The sequence below is a fragment of the Ranitomeya imitator genome, chromosome 4 (assembly GCF_032444005.1).
Source record: "Ranitomeya imitator isolate aRanImi1 chromosome 4, aRanImi1.pri, whole genome shotgun sequence".
NCBI classification, from domain to species: domain Eukaryota; kingdom Metazoa; phylum Chordata; class Amphibia; order Anura; family Dendrobatidae; genus Ranitomeya; species Ranitomeya imitator.
The window spans coordinates 523,615,199-523,629,233 of record NC_091285.1 but is presented as its reverse complement, the minus strand read 5'-3'; the positions used below and the strand labels follow the sequence as shown (position 1 = coordinate 523,629,233).

Sequence of the window (14,035 nt, the reverse complement as noted above, 5' to 3'; positions counted from 1 at the left end):
TAGTTCAACAAATAGCCTAACCTAACATGCCCTAACATGTTGATCCAGAGAAAGGCAAAAAAACCCATGTGGCAAATGGTAAGCTCCACATTAGGGGAAAAAATTCCTTCCCGACTCCACATACGGCAATCAGACTAGTTCCCTGGATCAACGCCCTATCGAGGAATCTAGTGTATATATCCTGTAACATTATACTTTTCCAGAAAGGCATCCAGTCCCCTCTTAAAGTTAAGTAATGAATCACTCATTACAACATCATACGGCAGAGAGTTCCATAGTCTCACTGCTCTTACAGTAAAGAACCCGCGTCTGTTATTATGCTTAAACCTTCTTTCCTCCAGACGTAGAGGATGCCCCCTTGTCCCTGTCTCAGATTTATGATTAAAAAGATCATCAGAAAGGTCTTTGTTCTGTCCCCTCATATATTTATACATTAAAATAAGATCACCCCTTAGTCTTCGTTTTTCCAAACTAAATAGCCCCAAGTGTAATAACCTATCTTGGTATTGCAGACCCCCCAGTCCTCTAATAACCTTGGTCGCTCTTCTCTGCACCCGCTCCAGTTCAGCTATGTTTTTCTTATACACCGGAGACCAGAACTGTGCACAGTATTCTAAGTGTGGTCGAACTAGTGACTTGTATAGAGGTAAAATTATGTTCTCCTCATGAGCATCTATGCCTCTTTTAATGCATCCCATTATTTTATTTCCCTTTGTAGCAGCTGCCTGACACTGGCCACTGAATGTGAGTTTGTCGTCCATCAAAGTGGATGGGATGTATAAAAATCTTCTGCCCACTGTGCTTTTTCTTAACTCAGCGTAAATTGACCTGCGGTGTGTTACAAATTTACAAAGTGTCAATTTCTCTTGTGGGTACGCTGAGTTTTATGTGCAGATTTTTTCCAAAGACATGCCTTATATTAGAAAAATCCGCAGGTAAAAGCACACTGCGGAAACGCATCAAAATGCATGTCATTTATACATGACTATGTCAATAAAGCTTTGTCAAAACCAAATACAAAAATAAAACCGCTTTATTTAGCGTAAAAAACACATGTAAAAAAACACAATGAAAAAAAACGAACGTACGGTAGCCTAATTTACCTAAGGGTAAGTTCACACACAAGCGTTTTGCTGAATTTTTTTTCTGCAGAAAAACTTGATCATCTTGGCAGGAAAGAAGCTGCGGCAAAAACGCAGGTTTAGGTGCGTTTTTTGCCACGTTTTTTCATGCTTGTTTTTCTCTTTGTGAATGCCAATAAAGTTGAGTGCACACAGAGAAAAAAAATAACAACTTCCTGTAGATAGATAGAATGAATAGACAGAATAGATAGATTGATAGAATAGAATGAATAGATAGATAGAATAGATACATTACCTGCGGTATCCTCTTACCCGGCATTTTCCCACGGTGCAGAGGTCACCTCAGGCAGGCTGTGAGAGACCGCAGGCTCGGTGACGTCACCACTAGTTACTGAGCCTGCGCCCGCTGTGTTTCATTCATTCCCCAGTTGCTTACAGCCGGAAGTGGTCACATTAGCATCGCTCCCGGTTGTAAGCTTTATCTCCCTCAGATACTGCGTGGGACACCCCACGCGTTTTTTTTTAAATTACTTTTTTTTTTTTTTTTCTTCAAAAGCATGAGGACCCCTCTATTCTTGATAACTAGCCTTGCTACAACCCGCAGCTTTGAGTTTTTTGTCTGGCTGGTTATCAAAATTAGGGGGGAACCCATGCCATTTTTTTTTTTTATCATTTATTTATAGCGCTGGAGCGGCAGATGAAAAATCCCATCCGCCACTGCTGCTCTCACTTTAATTAGTGGCTGTAGGTGTCAGATGATGGGAGCAGTTGTCCCATCAGCTGACACCAGTGATCGGAGGTAAAGTTTATCCGGTCACAACTCACAGCTGAGCGCTCCTGCTGTCTTCTGACAGCGTGGGAGCCGCGGCTCTCTGACCGGCGAGGATGATTTCCCCGCTGATCAGATGCGGTATTTTCCGCGCTGTCATGCGTATGACAGCATGTCAAACACTGTAATTTCTCCTTCGCCTCATTGGGGGACACAGGACTGTGGGTGTATGCTTCTGCCGCCAGGAGGCTGACACTAAGTAGACATAAAAAAAGTTAGCTCCTCCTCCGTCGTATACACCCTGACACTGGCTACCAGAGAATCTAGTTCTTGCTTAGTGTCTGAAGGAGGCACACCTCTGGGTCACGGACCCTTATTTCTTTCAACTTCATATGGATTGAGAGGGGCGACGGATCCTTTTGAGGGTCCGATTTCCCCAAACCAGCAACGGGCAAGCACGTGCGAGTATCTCCACGTATCCTTTCCCGCGACGTGGGATTGCACTCCGGACTTGGCCCTGACCACCTTAAGGTATTTAAGACCATAGGCTGTACAGGTGCTCTCTGATGTCCGTGTGATCCCCCTGATTTCTACACCTAGGTTCTGCTGTGGTGTTAGAGGGGTGGTGGACGGTCCCTCTCCTTTTCCCAAAGGTGGAAAATGGAGCTAGGGTTAACACAGAGTCATATTCTCTGCCCTCCCCCGCTAGCCCTCTTTTCTCAGAGGGTTCAGCTTGCAAAAATAGGGGACGGATAGGAAAGGGGCTCCTGATGCAAGTGATTTTTACCTCTTAGGCAGCTCCGGGCGTCCCTGCGCCGATCGGCGCCAGGTAAAGAGCGGCTCTGCAGTCTCCCTTCAGCGCTGCGGCTTGTCCGGCGCTAGTCGGCGCCGCAGCAGTACAATGCGGCCGGCGCCGCGGCCTTTCAGGGGCTCCAGGCTCCGGCCTGGCGTCCCGGGTTCTCTTCCGGGTCATTCTGGCCCGGCTTCCACCCAGAACAGACTGCGCTGTGAGGCTCCGCCCCCTCCGGCGCGTTTACTTCCGGTCCGCCCTCTCCTCTCCATGCTGGGGAAAATCGAGGTCCCGGCTTCGGCCTACTACAGGCCGCTCCAATGCTGCAATCATGGCGTTTCCGCCCCCTGAAGACAGCTGGGGATCAAGGCGGCACATTTTGTGTTCGGTTCCACACTGCAACACAGGACTGGGGTAAGTGCTTCCCCCTCCAGCCTGACAGCTGAAGCACTGTTGTTTTTCCCTGTCTAAAGCCCTGGGTATAGCTTTTACAGAATCACTGTCTAGATAGGTCAAGTCTCACACGGTCCTATATACCGTTTGTGTAGCTTGCCGTGCTGCCCTCCCGTATGCCCAGAGCAATCGTCTCTGTGAGGTCTGCGACTCTGAACGCGCTCAGGAGCCGCCCCCCTTCCCCCCCCCCCGCGAGTTCCCCAGCAATCTCTCCAGCTCCGGCCCGTCACCCTAACTGAAGCAATCAAGTCCGTTCAGACTCCGGCGGTCAGGGCCTGCAGCCCATCTGTCTCAAAAGCCTTCGGCTTGCTGGGCCGCGCTCAAACTAGAGACGCGTGGAAAGCGAGTTCGCACAGCGTCGCTCGGGCCATCTGGGGCTTCGGCACCCTGGAGGTCTGTATCTCGCTTGGCTTCCTCAGTAGCGGTGGAGACGTTGAGACAGTCTATGAGTCAGAAGTTTCCCTTAACTTTGAGGCTCCGGGGTTTCAGGAGTCTGTCGATAGCCTGATTGAGACTGTCAATTCAGTCACTGGGGTTAGAAGACGAACTCGCCTTACCCTCTGATCACAAGGTCTCATTTAAGCGGGCCAAAAGGTCCCATAGGGTTTTCTCCTCTCTCCCCGAGTTTGAGGACCTGATTCGGAATCGGGAGCTCCCGGACAAGCTTTTTATCGGAGCAAAAAAAAAACCTTGCAGGCTAGGTATTCCTTTGCTACTGAGTTATGTAGTAAATGCGCAGAAGATCCCTCAGTAGATCCCCCGGTGTCTCGTTTAGCCGCTAGCACTTTGCTATCTTTCCCTAAAGGCTTGTCCATTAAGGATCCTACGGATCGTCTTATAGAGAGCTTAACTAGTTCCATTTTTTGAGGCTTCAAGTTCAGCATTTTTTCCCTCTTTTGCAGCAACTTGGGTTACTAAGGCTATATTGTCTTGGTCAGAGTCTTTAACAAAGGCTCTTCAAGAAAGGGATTTGCCAGCAGAGCTGTCAGAAATATTTTTCTCAGATGCTCTTGCGGGTAGCTATCTGATCAATGCATCCTTTGATGCTGCAGACTGTACCTTCTTCTGCTGCGGCTAATGCAATTGCCATTAGAAGGACGCTTTGGTTAAGTACATGGGCCGATTCTACTTCTAAAAAAGTCTCTTTCAACCCTACCCTACCAGGGGGGTGGCTTATTCGAAAAAAAAAAAAAGAAAAAAAGCTGGATCAGCTTATCTCCAACTACACAGGAGGGAAGAGCTAGCTTTCTCCTCAGCAGAGGATTAGATAGCCTTTGCGTTGCCAATTCCAGGCCCGCTTCAGATCCTTTCGTAATACTAGATGGGCTCCAGCATCGGGCTCTGCGGAGCAGGGTCGACCCAATCAGGATCGAGACAATCGAGTCTCCTATACGGCCCATCAAGGGGGAAAGATGCTTTCCCAGTCAACTATATCCAGAGAATCTAGTACTCAAAAGTGTTTGGAGACCTCCTCGGAGTGCCTCCAACAGATTAAGCGGAAGTCTACTTTTGTTTCTCCAGGTCTGGCTTTAAGTTATCCACGACCAGTGGGTGGGAGAGCTCGTATCTTCAGGTTACAAGATAGAGCTAGTCTGTCAGCCTTCTCCCCGGTTCTTTCCAGGTCCGGGTCCCACTGACAAGACCAGTACAATTCCATAGGGTCCCTTCGTCTCTGCGGGGTTATTTCTCCTGTTCCTAGAGAAGAAAGGTTTCAAGGATTTTATTCCAATCTTTTCGTAGTACCCAAAAAGGACGGAATAGTAAGACCCATTCTGGATCTGAAACGCTTAAACAGGTTTGTCCGCGTTCGTCACTTTCGGATGAAATATCTCTGGTCAGTTATTGCCTCAATGGAAAAGGGAGAGTTCTTGGCCTCAATAGACATTCAGGATGTCTGCCTACATATTCCCATTTTTTTCTTCTCATCAAAGATTTCTCCGGTTCGCCCTAAACAACCTACACTTCTAGTTCACGGCTTTTCCCTTCGGGCTGGCCTTCGCTCCCAGGGTGTTCACGAAGGTCATGTTATCTGTGGTGTCCATTCTGCACTCTCGAAGAATAGTAGTCTTGCCTTATATAAACGATCCTCTGATCAAAGGACCGTCCTTTCAGGCTCGCAAGTAAAAGGGCCAGCTTGTTCTAGACTCCCTTTCTTGTCTGGGTTGGCTAGTAAATTTAAGGAAGTCATCCCTAGATCCATCTCGGAGGATTTCATTTCTAGGCGTGATTTTCGACTCCTCTCAAGTCCTGTCGATCCTTTTCCAGGACAAAGTCCTAGCCCTTCAGCGGGAGGTGAGGAATCTCCAGCAACCGTACCCTCATACGATCCGATCCTGTATGAGGGTGTTAGGAAGGATGGTTGCAGCTGTAGAAGCAGTACCATTTGCACAGCTTCACCTTCGACCTCTCCAGCATGCAATCTTAGCAGTATGGAACAAGAATCAACTCTCTCTCAACCACAGTTTTCTGTTGTCTCCCCAGGTTAGGCAGTCTCTTTCATGGTGATTAAACAGCTCGTCCCTTCTGGGGGGGGGGGGAAGCTCTTTCCCCCAACCTATTGGCTGGTAAGTCCCAACTGACGCCAGTCTCCTCCGTTGGGGAGCAGTGTTTTTTTCACCACACAGCTCAGGGGCGTTGGTCTCCTCAGGAATCAGATCTCCCTATCTATCTCTTAGAGATTCGGGCGGTTCGACTAGCTTGGCATTTTTTTTTTTTTTGCTATCTTTTGGCGGGTCGCCCGGTCCGAATTCAATCGGACTACGCCACAGCCGTGGCCTACATAAATCTTCAGGGGGGCACCCGCAGCAAGGCAGCCATGCAGGAGGTAAAATAAATTCTGTTCTGGGCTGAGAGGAATCACTCGGTGATTCCCGCAGTCCACATCCCTAGCGAAGAGAACTGGGCGGCAGATTTCCTCAGCCGTCCGGGTCTGGCGTCAAGGGAATGGTCTCTCCATCCCGAAGTATTTCAGCAAATATGCCATCTATGGGGGACTCTGGATGTGGATCTAATGGCGTCCATGTGGAATGCCAAGGTACCCAGACTTGTCTCCCGGTACCGAGATACACAGGCAATCGCCGTGGATGCGCCAGTACTGACTTGGAACCAGTTTCATCTCTCTTATCTGTCCCTCCTCTGGTGCTGCTCCCGAGGGTAATCAAGAAGATCAAGTCAGAAGGAGCGCCGGCTATTCTGATCGCTCCGGGTTGGCCATGGCGAACCTGGTATGCGGACCTAGTACAGCTTTTCGCCGGAGTTCCGTGGCGGCTCCCCAAATGTCCAGATCTTCTATCTCAAGGGCCGTTTTTACCACCAGAACTCAGGGGTCCTACGTTTGATGGCCTGGCCGTTGAATCTTGGGTTTTTAACTCAGGCAGGGTTCTCCCAAGAGGTATCAGATACCATGATTAATGCATGTAAAACCGTTTCGGCCAGAATTTCTTTACACTTGGAAAGTCTTTCTTTCTTGGTGTAGAGGGCGCAGGCTGCCTCCTGTGCGTTTTTCCATCCCTAATATTCTAGCCTTTCTCCAAGCAGGACTGGATTCAGGGCTGGCTCCAAGTACTCTTAAAAGGCAAATTTCAGCCTTATCGGCCTTTCTTTGTTTTTTTTTGTTTTTTTTTTTATTTTAGGGTAGGATTGCTACTACCTGTCAGGTCAGGACCTTTTTTTCAGGGAGTCGTTCATAAGGTCCCTACTTATAAGTCTCCTTTGGAAGCTTGGGACCTTAATTTAGTCTTAAGGGCCTTGCAGGAGGCTCCCTTAGAGCCTCTTGAGGATATTTCCTTGACTTTCCTTTCTTGGAAAGTCGTATTTTTAGTGGCCTTAACTTCCATAAGGCGGGTATCAGAACTGTCAGCCCTGTCCTGTCGTACTCCCTTTCTACGTTTTCTTCAGGACAAGGTAGTACTCGGACCAGTACCTTCCTTTTTGCCGAAGGTTGTTTCCTCGTTCCATTTTTATGAGGATATAGTTCTTCCTTCTTTTTGCCTGGCGCCTACGTACCGTGTAAAAAAAAAAAAAAAAAAAAAGCTCTCCATACGTTGGACCTCGTGAGAGCGCTGAGGAGATACATTTCCCGTACGGCTCCTTTCCGTCAGATGGATGCTCTGTTTGTCCTCCCAGAAGGTCGCAGGAAGGGATGCGCAGCCTCAAAATGTACCCTGGCCAGGTGGATACGTGCGGCCATTCTGGAGGCCTATCGCACCAAGGGCATGATGGTTCCGGCTGGAATCAAAGCTCACTCCACTAGAGCAGTGGGGGGCTTCCTGGGCGATTCGGCATCAGGCCTCAACAGAACAGGTTTGCAAAGCTGCAACCTGGTCTAGTTTGCATACCTTTGTCAAACATTATAACGTCCTCTCCCAGATCTCTGCAGATGCAAGTCTGAGTAGAAGGATTCTTCAAGTGGCGGTAACGCTCTTATAGACAACAGTGGTCTGGATAATTATTATTGGTGAGTTAATTTCCCACCCAGGGACTGCTTTAGGACATCCCACAGTCCTGTGTCCCCCAATGAGGCGAAGGAGAAATAGGGATTTTTGTGTTACTCACCGTAAAATCCTTTTCTCCGAGACGCTCATTGGGGGACACAGCTCCCTCCCTGGTGGCTACTGTCTTTTTGTATCTGATATTATCAGAGTGAGGTTTTTTCTAGACTTAAGTTTTCTGTATTTATGCTGATATTATTTTTACTTCTCCTACTGCTTTTGCACCAAACTGGATTCTCTGGTAGCCAGTGTCAGGGTGTATACGACGGAGGAGGAGCTAACTTTTTTTATGTCTACTTAGTGTCAGCCTCCTGGCGGCAGAAGCATACACCCACAGTCCTGTGTCCCCCAATGAGCGTCTCGGAGAAAAGGATTTTACGGTGAGTAACACAAAAATCCCTATGTCGGACCCCCCATTCAAGTGAATGGGGTTCGGGTCCGCTCTGCTGGAGGACAGGTTGTATGAACGCATCATGCAGCCTGCATCTAGATGTAGCAGAGCCGAGTGTGACGTCACATCCGGCTCTCCTTAACTTTTCTGCAGCAAATATGTTGCAAAAAAAAAAAGTCAACCTTTTGTATTTGCAGCGTTTTTTCACCATTCATTCAAGTCAATGGGTGGAAAACGCTGAAAAAATCCTGGAAAAACGCTGAAAGTGGTGGCATGCCCTATGTAAAAAAAAAAAACAAAAAACGCTGCAAAGCAAAAAATACTGATCATACAAAAACCCAATGTGTGTGCATGAGATTTCTGAAATCTCATAGGCTTTGCTGGTACTGTAAAAAGCAACTGAAAATTAGCATAAAAAATCGCAGCAAAAAAAAAACAAACAAAAAAACGCCCTGTGTGAACTTACCCAAAGGCTATGTGCCCACGTTCAGGATTTTTAGTGGTTTTCCGCTGCAAAAACGCTTAAAAAAATGCCTACATTAAGCATCCCATTATTTTAATGCATTCCGCAATTTTTGTGCCCATGCTGCGTTTTTTTCTGCAAAAGAACGCATTGCGGAAAAAAGCGCAGCATGTTCATTAATTTTGCGGAAAATCTGCAGACTTGCTGATATATTATTGTATTGGGACGCTCCGGAAAAAAAACGCGAGAAAACTGCGTTTGGATTTCCTGCGAAAGTCCGGTTTTGATTAGTAAAATTCTGTGAACAATCCTGAACGTGGGCACATAGCCTAATAGGTACAAAAATGCTGCAGAAAATCTGCAGCATCAAAAACTCACAAAAGCGAATTGTGAATACGTAGCACTATAGAACGAAAAATATAACTCATTCAAAAATTGATGGCAGCAACACATCTCAACAAAGTGGGGACAAGGTTTACAAAAGGATGGAAAATTAAGCAATATAATATATTGTCTTGTTTTCAGTTTGCATATAAATTGTGCTCTGCAGCAATCTAACAATCTCCTTTCTATACTTCTAGGATTTCCACTGGATAAAGCTGTTGCTTACTCAAAACTTCGCAATCCATTCTTGATCAATGACTTGGATATGCAGTATTTTATACAGGACAGGTATATTATTGTCCCCTGTAATCTTTAATTCATATGATAATCACACTTTTGTAAACGTTTTGTTAATCCAGTCCCGACATCCGCTGCACATGTATAGCGGGTGTATGGGGCAAGCATGTGGCTGGGCTTTACAGTAATATTGCAGCATATAATACAAGTGATCAGATGATTGCAGATTCAAATTCCATAAGGGAACTAAAAAATAAAATAAGGAGTTAAAAAAAAAAAAAAAAAAAAAGTTTTACAAAAACATAAATAGAGTTTCACTGGCGCTCAGCAAATGACTGACCCAAGGGTAAGATTTGTATAAAGAGCTGTTGGTGATTGAAGCAGGTTCTGTGTATACCTGCTAGAAAGCAAAGCCTAAAGCATAGCTCAAGGACACCAATCACACTTTACAAATTTTGGATAAAATGAAATGGGAAGAAAATTTCATCTTAGGTACGCTTGACATAAAATCTCCATATACAGTCATCGACCATGGTAAAGGGTGTCGAGCAGCGAATTTTTACTTACATATATTGAAGCCCTTTAAAGAACTGCAAATTGAATTCATCATAAAAAGTATTAAATTTATATTAAAGCACAACTATTTCAAGTACGGCAACCAACAATACCTCCAAGCGCACGGGACCGCGATGGGTACGCGGTTCGCGCCCAGCTATGCAAACATTTATGTAGGCAAGTGGGAACATGTCCACATCTTTGTAAGAGGTAAACTACGTGCAAGACTAGTCCTGTGGCATCGGTTTATAGACGACATTCTTTTCATTTGGAATGGCCCTTCGACTACCTTTAAAATCTTTCATCTCCAACTTAAATAATAATCACTACGGGTTGGAATTTACACCCACCACTAGTAGAACTAATGTCAATTTCTTGGACCTATCCATCTACGTAGAGAACAATAGACTAGCTACAAAATATTACCCCAAAGATATTGATTCAAATAGTTTCATACAAATAACCAGCTGTCACCTACCTATCTGGCTCACATCGATCCCTAAGGGACGCAATTGCACAAATAATGAAGATTACTTAATGGAAACTGACCAATTAATGGAAGAATTCGCAGCAAAAGGGTATGATCCCTCGGCTCTAAAGAAATCTAGACTAGAGATTGCCAACATCACCAGAGAATCCATGATACACAAAACTGGAGTAAACCCTAGCTTCCCCACCCTACAAGAACAAATATCCAGACTACCAATCATAACTCAGTTTCATTCCAATTATAGAAAATTCAGAAATATAATTTACAAACATTGGCCAATCCTGCAGGGTGACAAGTATATTGGTAACCTATTACCACACCAACCCAAATTTGTATATACTAAAGCTCAGAATTTGGGTTTAATACTTGCTCCAACAACAAAACCATTAACCACAAATAAAAACCAAAATACCAAACAACCATTACCTAAAACTACGGGCTTTATATCATGCGGCAAATGCCTGTGTTGCCAGCGCACTAAATGTGGCAGGAAAACCCATACTTCCTTTAAAAATGCGGCTGGCACTCACCAATACCAAATCAGGTCAGCTATTACTTGTGAATCTTCGGGATTATCTACATCCTGATATGCCCATGCAACAAGATCTACGTGGGTCGCACTAAAAGACGACTGAGGGTCTGCATTAAGGAACAGTTAGATAATATCAGGAAAGGGTTCAAAGGTCATCCTCTTTCGCGACATTTTCGTGAAAACCACAATAACGCTTGTTCAGGGATAATTTTTTATGGCATCCAACTAGTCCCTCCAAATTGGAGGGGGTAGACTACATTAAAGTAATGTCCAGGGCAGAATCCAAATGGATTTTCACTCTAGACACCCTGGCACCTAAAGGATTAAATCAGGAAATGAGCTTTACGCATTTTAATAAAGCAATGCTTTTCTTTTTGCACCAGAATTGGAATGCAAGCAGACGCATATCCCCCCCATTTTTTCGATGTAAGAACATATATTCTAACATACATCTGCTCTTTAGATAGCTCTCTCTCCCACACTCAGATATCATATACCATGCAGTATATGTACCATTCAAAAACACCATAACTCTGGAGCATCACTAACCTAGATATCTCAGGACCATGATTATAATTCATTTTTAATTTAGTATATAATCCTTCTAGGAGAATCAATATATATCGCCTATAATGGAAATGACTGGATTCTGTCATTCTATTAATATTGCAATACAGCGTTGGGACCAAAGAGGAACCCTCCCAAAGCCCCCTGTATATGCACATGATATTAATCAAATAAATTTTGCTATATATTTTAGCATCCTATTTTTTACGCATGTAAATACACACATAGGATCATTATTTATTTTTACACTGTCTAATGACCTCTTTCCACTTTAATTTTTTCTTTTAATAATATGCTGCAACATGTTTTTACACGTTTTTATCACAAACAAATAAAGATTTTGATTTTATACTGCCCAGTTTATTTGGACAACTCTAAACAAGCACCATATTTATCACTCCAATCAGTCCACTAACTTTTCTTTATTTACCCTCATTGATCATTGATTGAACTCCAAACACTTTATACCAACTAACCGCAGCTGTCCCAGTGAAAAGAAAGGAGAAGAAGAAAAAAAAAAAAAAGTTGACCCTGAATCTATTTAAGGACGATGTACAGTCATGGCCAAAAGTATTGACACCCCTGCAATTCTGTCAGATAATACTCATTTTCTTCCTGAAAATGATTGCAGACACAAATTATTTGGTATTATTATCTTCATTTAATTTGTCTTAAGTAAAAAAACACAAAAAGAATTGTCCTAAAGCCAATTTGGATATAATTCCACACCAAACATAAAAAATGGGGTGGACAAAAGTATTGACACTGTTCGAAAAATCATGTGATGCTTCTCTAATTTGTGTAATTAACAGCCCCCGTAGCCTATCTGTGGCACCTAACAGGTGTTGGCAATAACTAAATCACACTTGCAGCCAGTTGACATGGATTAAAGTTGACTCAACCTCTGTCCTGTGTCCTTGTGTGTACCACATTGAGCATGGAGAAAAGAAAGAAGACCAAAGAACTGTCTGAGGACTTGAGAAACCAAATTGTGAGGAAGCATGAGCAATCTCAAGGCTACAAGTCCATCTCCAAAGACCTGAATGTTCCTGTGTCTACCGAGCGCAGTGTCATCAAGAAGTTTAAAGCCCATGGCACTGTGGCTAACCTCCCTAGATGTGGACGGAAAAGAAAAATTGACAAGAGATTTCAACGCAAGATTGTGCGGATGTTGGATAAAGAACCTCGACTAATATCCAAACAAGTTCAAGCTGCCCTGCAGTCCGAGGGTACAAGAGTGTCAACCCGTACTATCCATCTGCATCTGAATGAAAAGGGACTATATGGTAGGAGACCAAGGAAGACCCCACTTCTTACCCCGAGACATAAAAAAGACAGGCTGGAGTTTTCCAAAACTTTCCTGAGAAAGCCTAAAACGTTTTGGAAGAATGTTCTCTGGTCAGATGAGATAAAAGTAGAGCTTTTTGGGCAAAGGCATCAACATAGAGTTTACAGGAGAAAAAAAGAGGCATTCAAAGAAAAGAACACGGTCCTTATAGTCAAACATGGCAGAGGTTCGTTGATGTTTTGGGGTTGCTTTGCTGCCTCTGGCACTGGACTGCTTGACCGTGTGCATGGCATTATGAAGTCTGAAGACTACCAACAAATTTTGCAGCATAATGTAGGGCCCAGTGTGAGAAAGCTGGGTCTCTCTCAGAGGTCATGGGCCTTCCAGCAGGACAATGACCCAAAACACACTTCAAAAAGCACTAGAAAATGGTTTGAGAGAAAGCACTGGAGCCTTCTATGGTGGCCAGCAATGAGTCCAGACCTGAATCCCATAGAACACCTGTGGGGAGATCTACAAATGGCAGTTTGGAGAAGGCACCCTTCAAATATCAGGGACCTGGAGCAGTTTGCCAAAGAAGAATGGTCTAAAATTCCAGCAGAACATTGTAAGAAACTCATTGATGGTTACCGGAAGCGGTTGGTCGCAGTTATTTTGGCTAAAGGTTGTGCAACCAAGTATTAGGCTGAGGGTGCCAATGCTTTTGTCTGGCCCATTTTTGGAGTTTTGTGTGAAATGATCAATGTTTTGTTTTTTGCTTCATTCTCTTTTGTGTTTTTTCATTTAAGACAAATTAAATGAAGATAATAATACCAAAGAATTTGTGTTTGCAATCATTTTCAGGAAGAAACTGAGTATTATCTGACAGAATTTCAGGGGTGTCAATACTTTTGGCCATGACTGTAAGTCGCAGGCAGCAACTACCCTGACGAAGAGGACTGCTGTCCCTCGAAATGCGTTGGTTTCTTGTTCCTTCTGCGCACCCGTCCTTCTCTCAATCGGTGATGTCACGCCGAAACCCCGCCCATCCCATTTCCGCCGCATACACAGCGTGCTTCCGGCCAGGGCACCTGTGATCATTGTCGGCGTCCAGTGCAGCGGTTCCCACACACCGACTGCGGTCACCCTCTGCAGCACAGCGGTTAGTCTTCCGTACGCAGGCACACCACTTGTCGTCCCCACACCCAGGATCAACACAGATTCACCACCAACTATCCACCACTATCGATCTTCTAGCGGTCACACCACCTCAAGGCAATTCAGGGAGATCATACCCTCTCCCACCAATTGTTGGGATCATCGCCTCACTAAACTAAGTGCCACTGATCAGATCCGTCCTTTTGGCATAACCGCAATAAGTTTCTCTTCATTTGCATATTTAACATCTTCACAATTTGGCTTTACACATACATGGAGTAGCGCGGTGATATATTCTTGTTCTTTTATAAATAGAATTTCACTAATTAATAAAGATATATTACAGAAATAAATACCGTATTTTACAGATAAGACATACCTAACATTTTGGGGAGGAAAATAGTAAA

At 44.5% G+C, this 14,035-nt stretch overlaps 1 protein-coding gene across 6 annotated transcripts in view; it reads left to right on the top strand.

The window, feature by feature from the left end:
* The window catches only part of PPIP5K1 (diphosphoinositol pentakisphosphate kinase 1), a 249,331-nt gene that overhangs the window by 43,480 nt on the left and 191,816 nt on the right, over positions 1-14,035 (top strand). For all 6 annotated transcript variants that reach the window (XM_069766131.1, XM_069766130.1, XM_069766127.1 and 3 more), the window contains exon 4: positions 9,020-9,110. In XM_069766131.1, the coding sequence (XP_069622232.1) occupies positions 9,020-9,110 (91 nt within the window). The remainder of the gene's footprint in view (positions 1-9,019; positions 9,111-14,035) is intronic.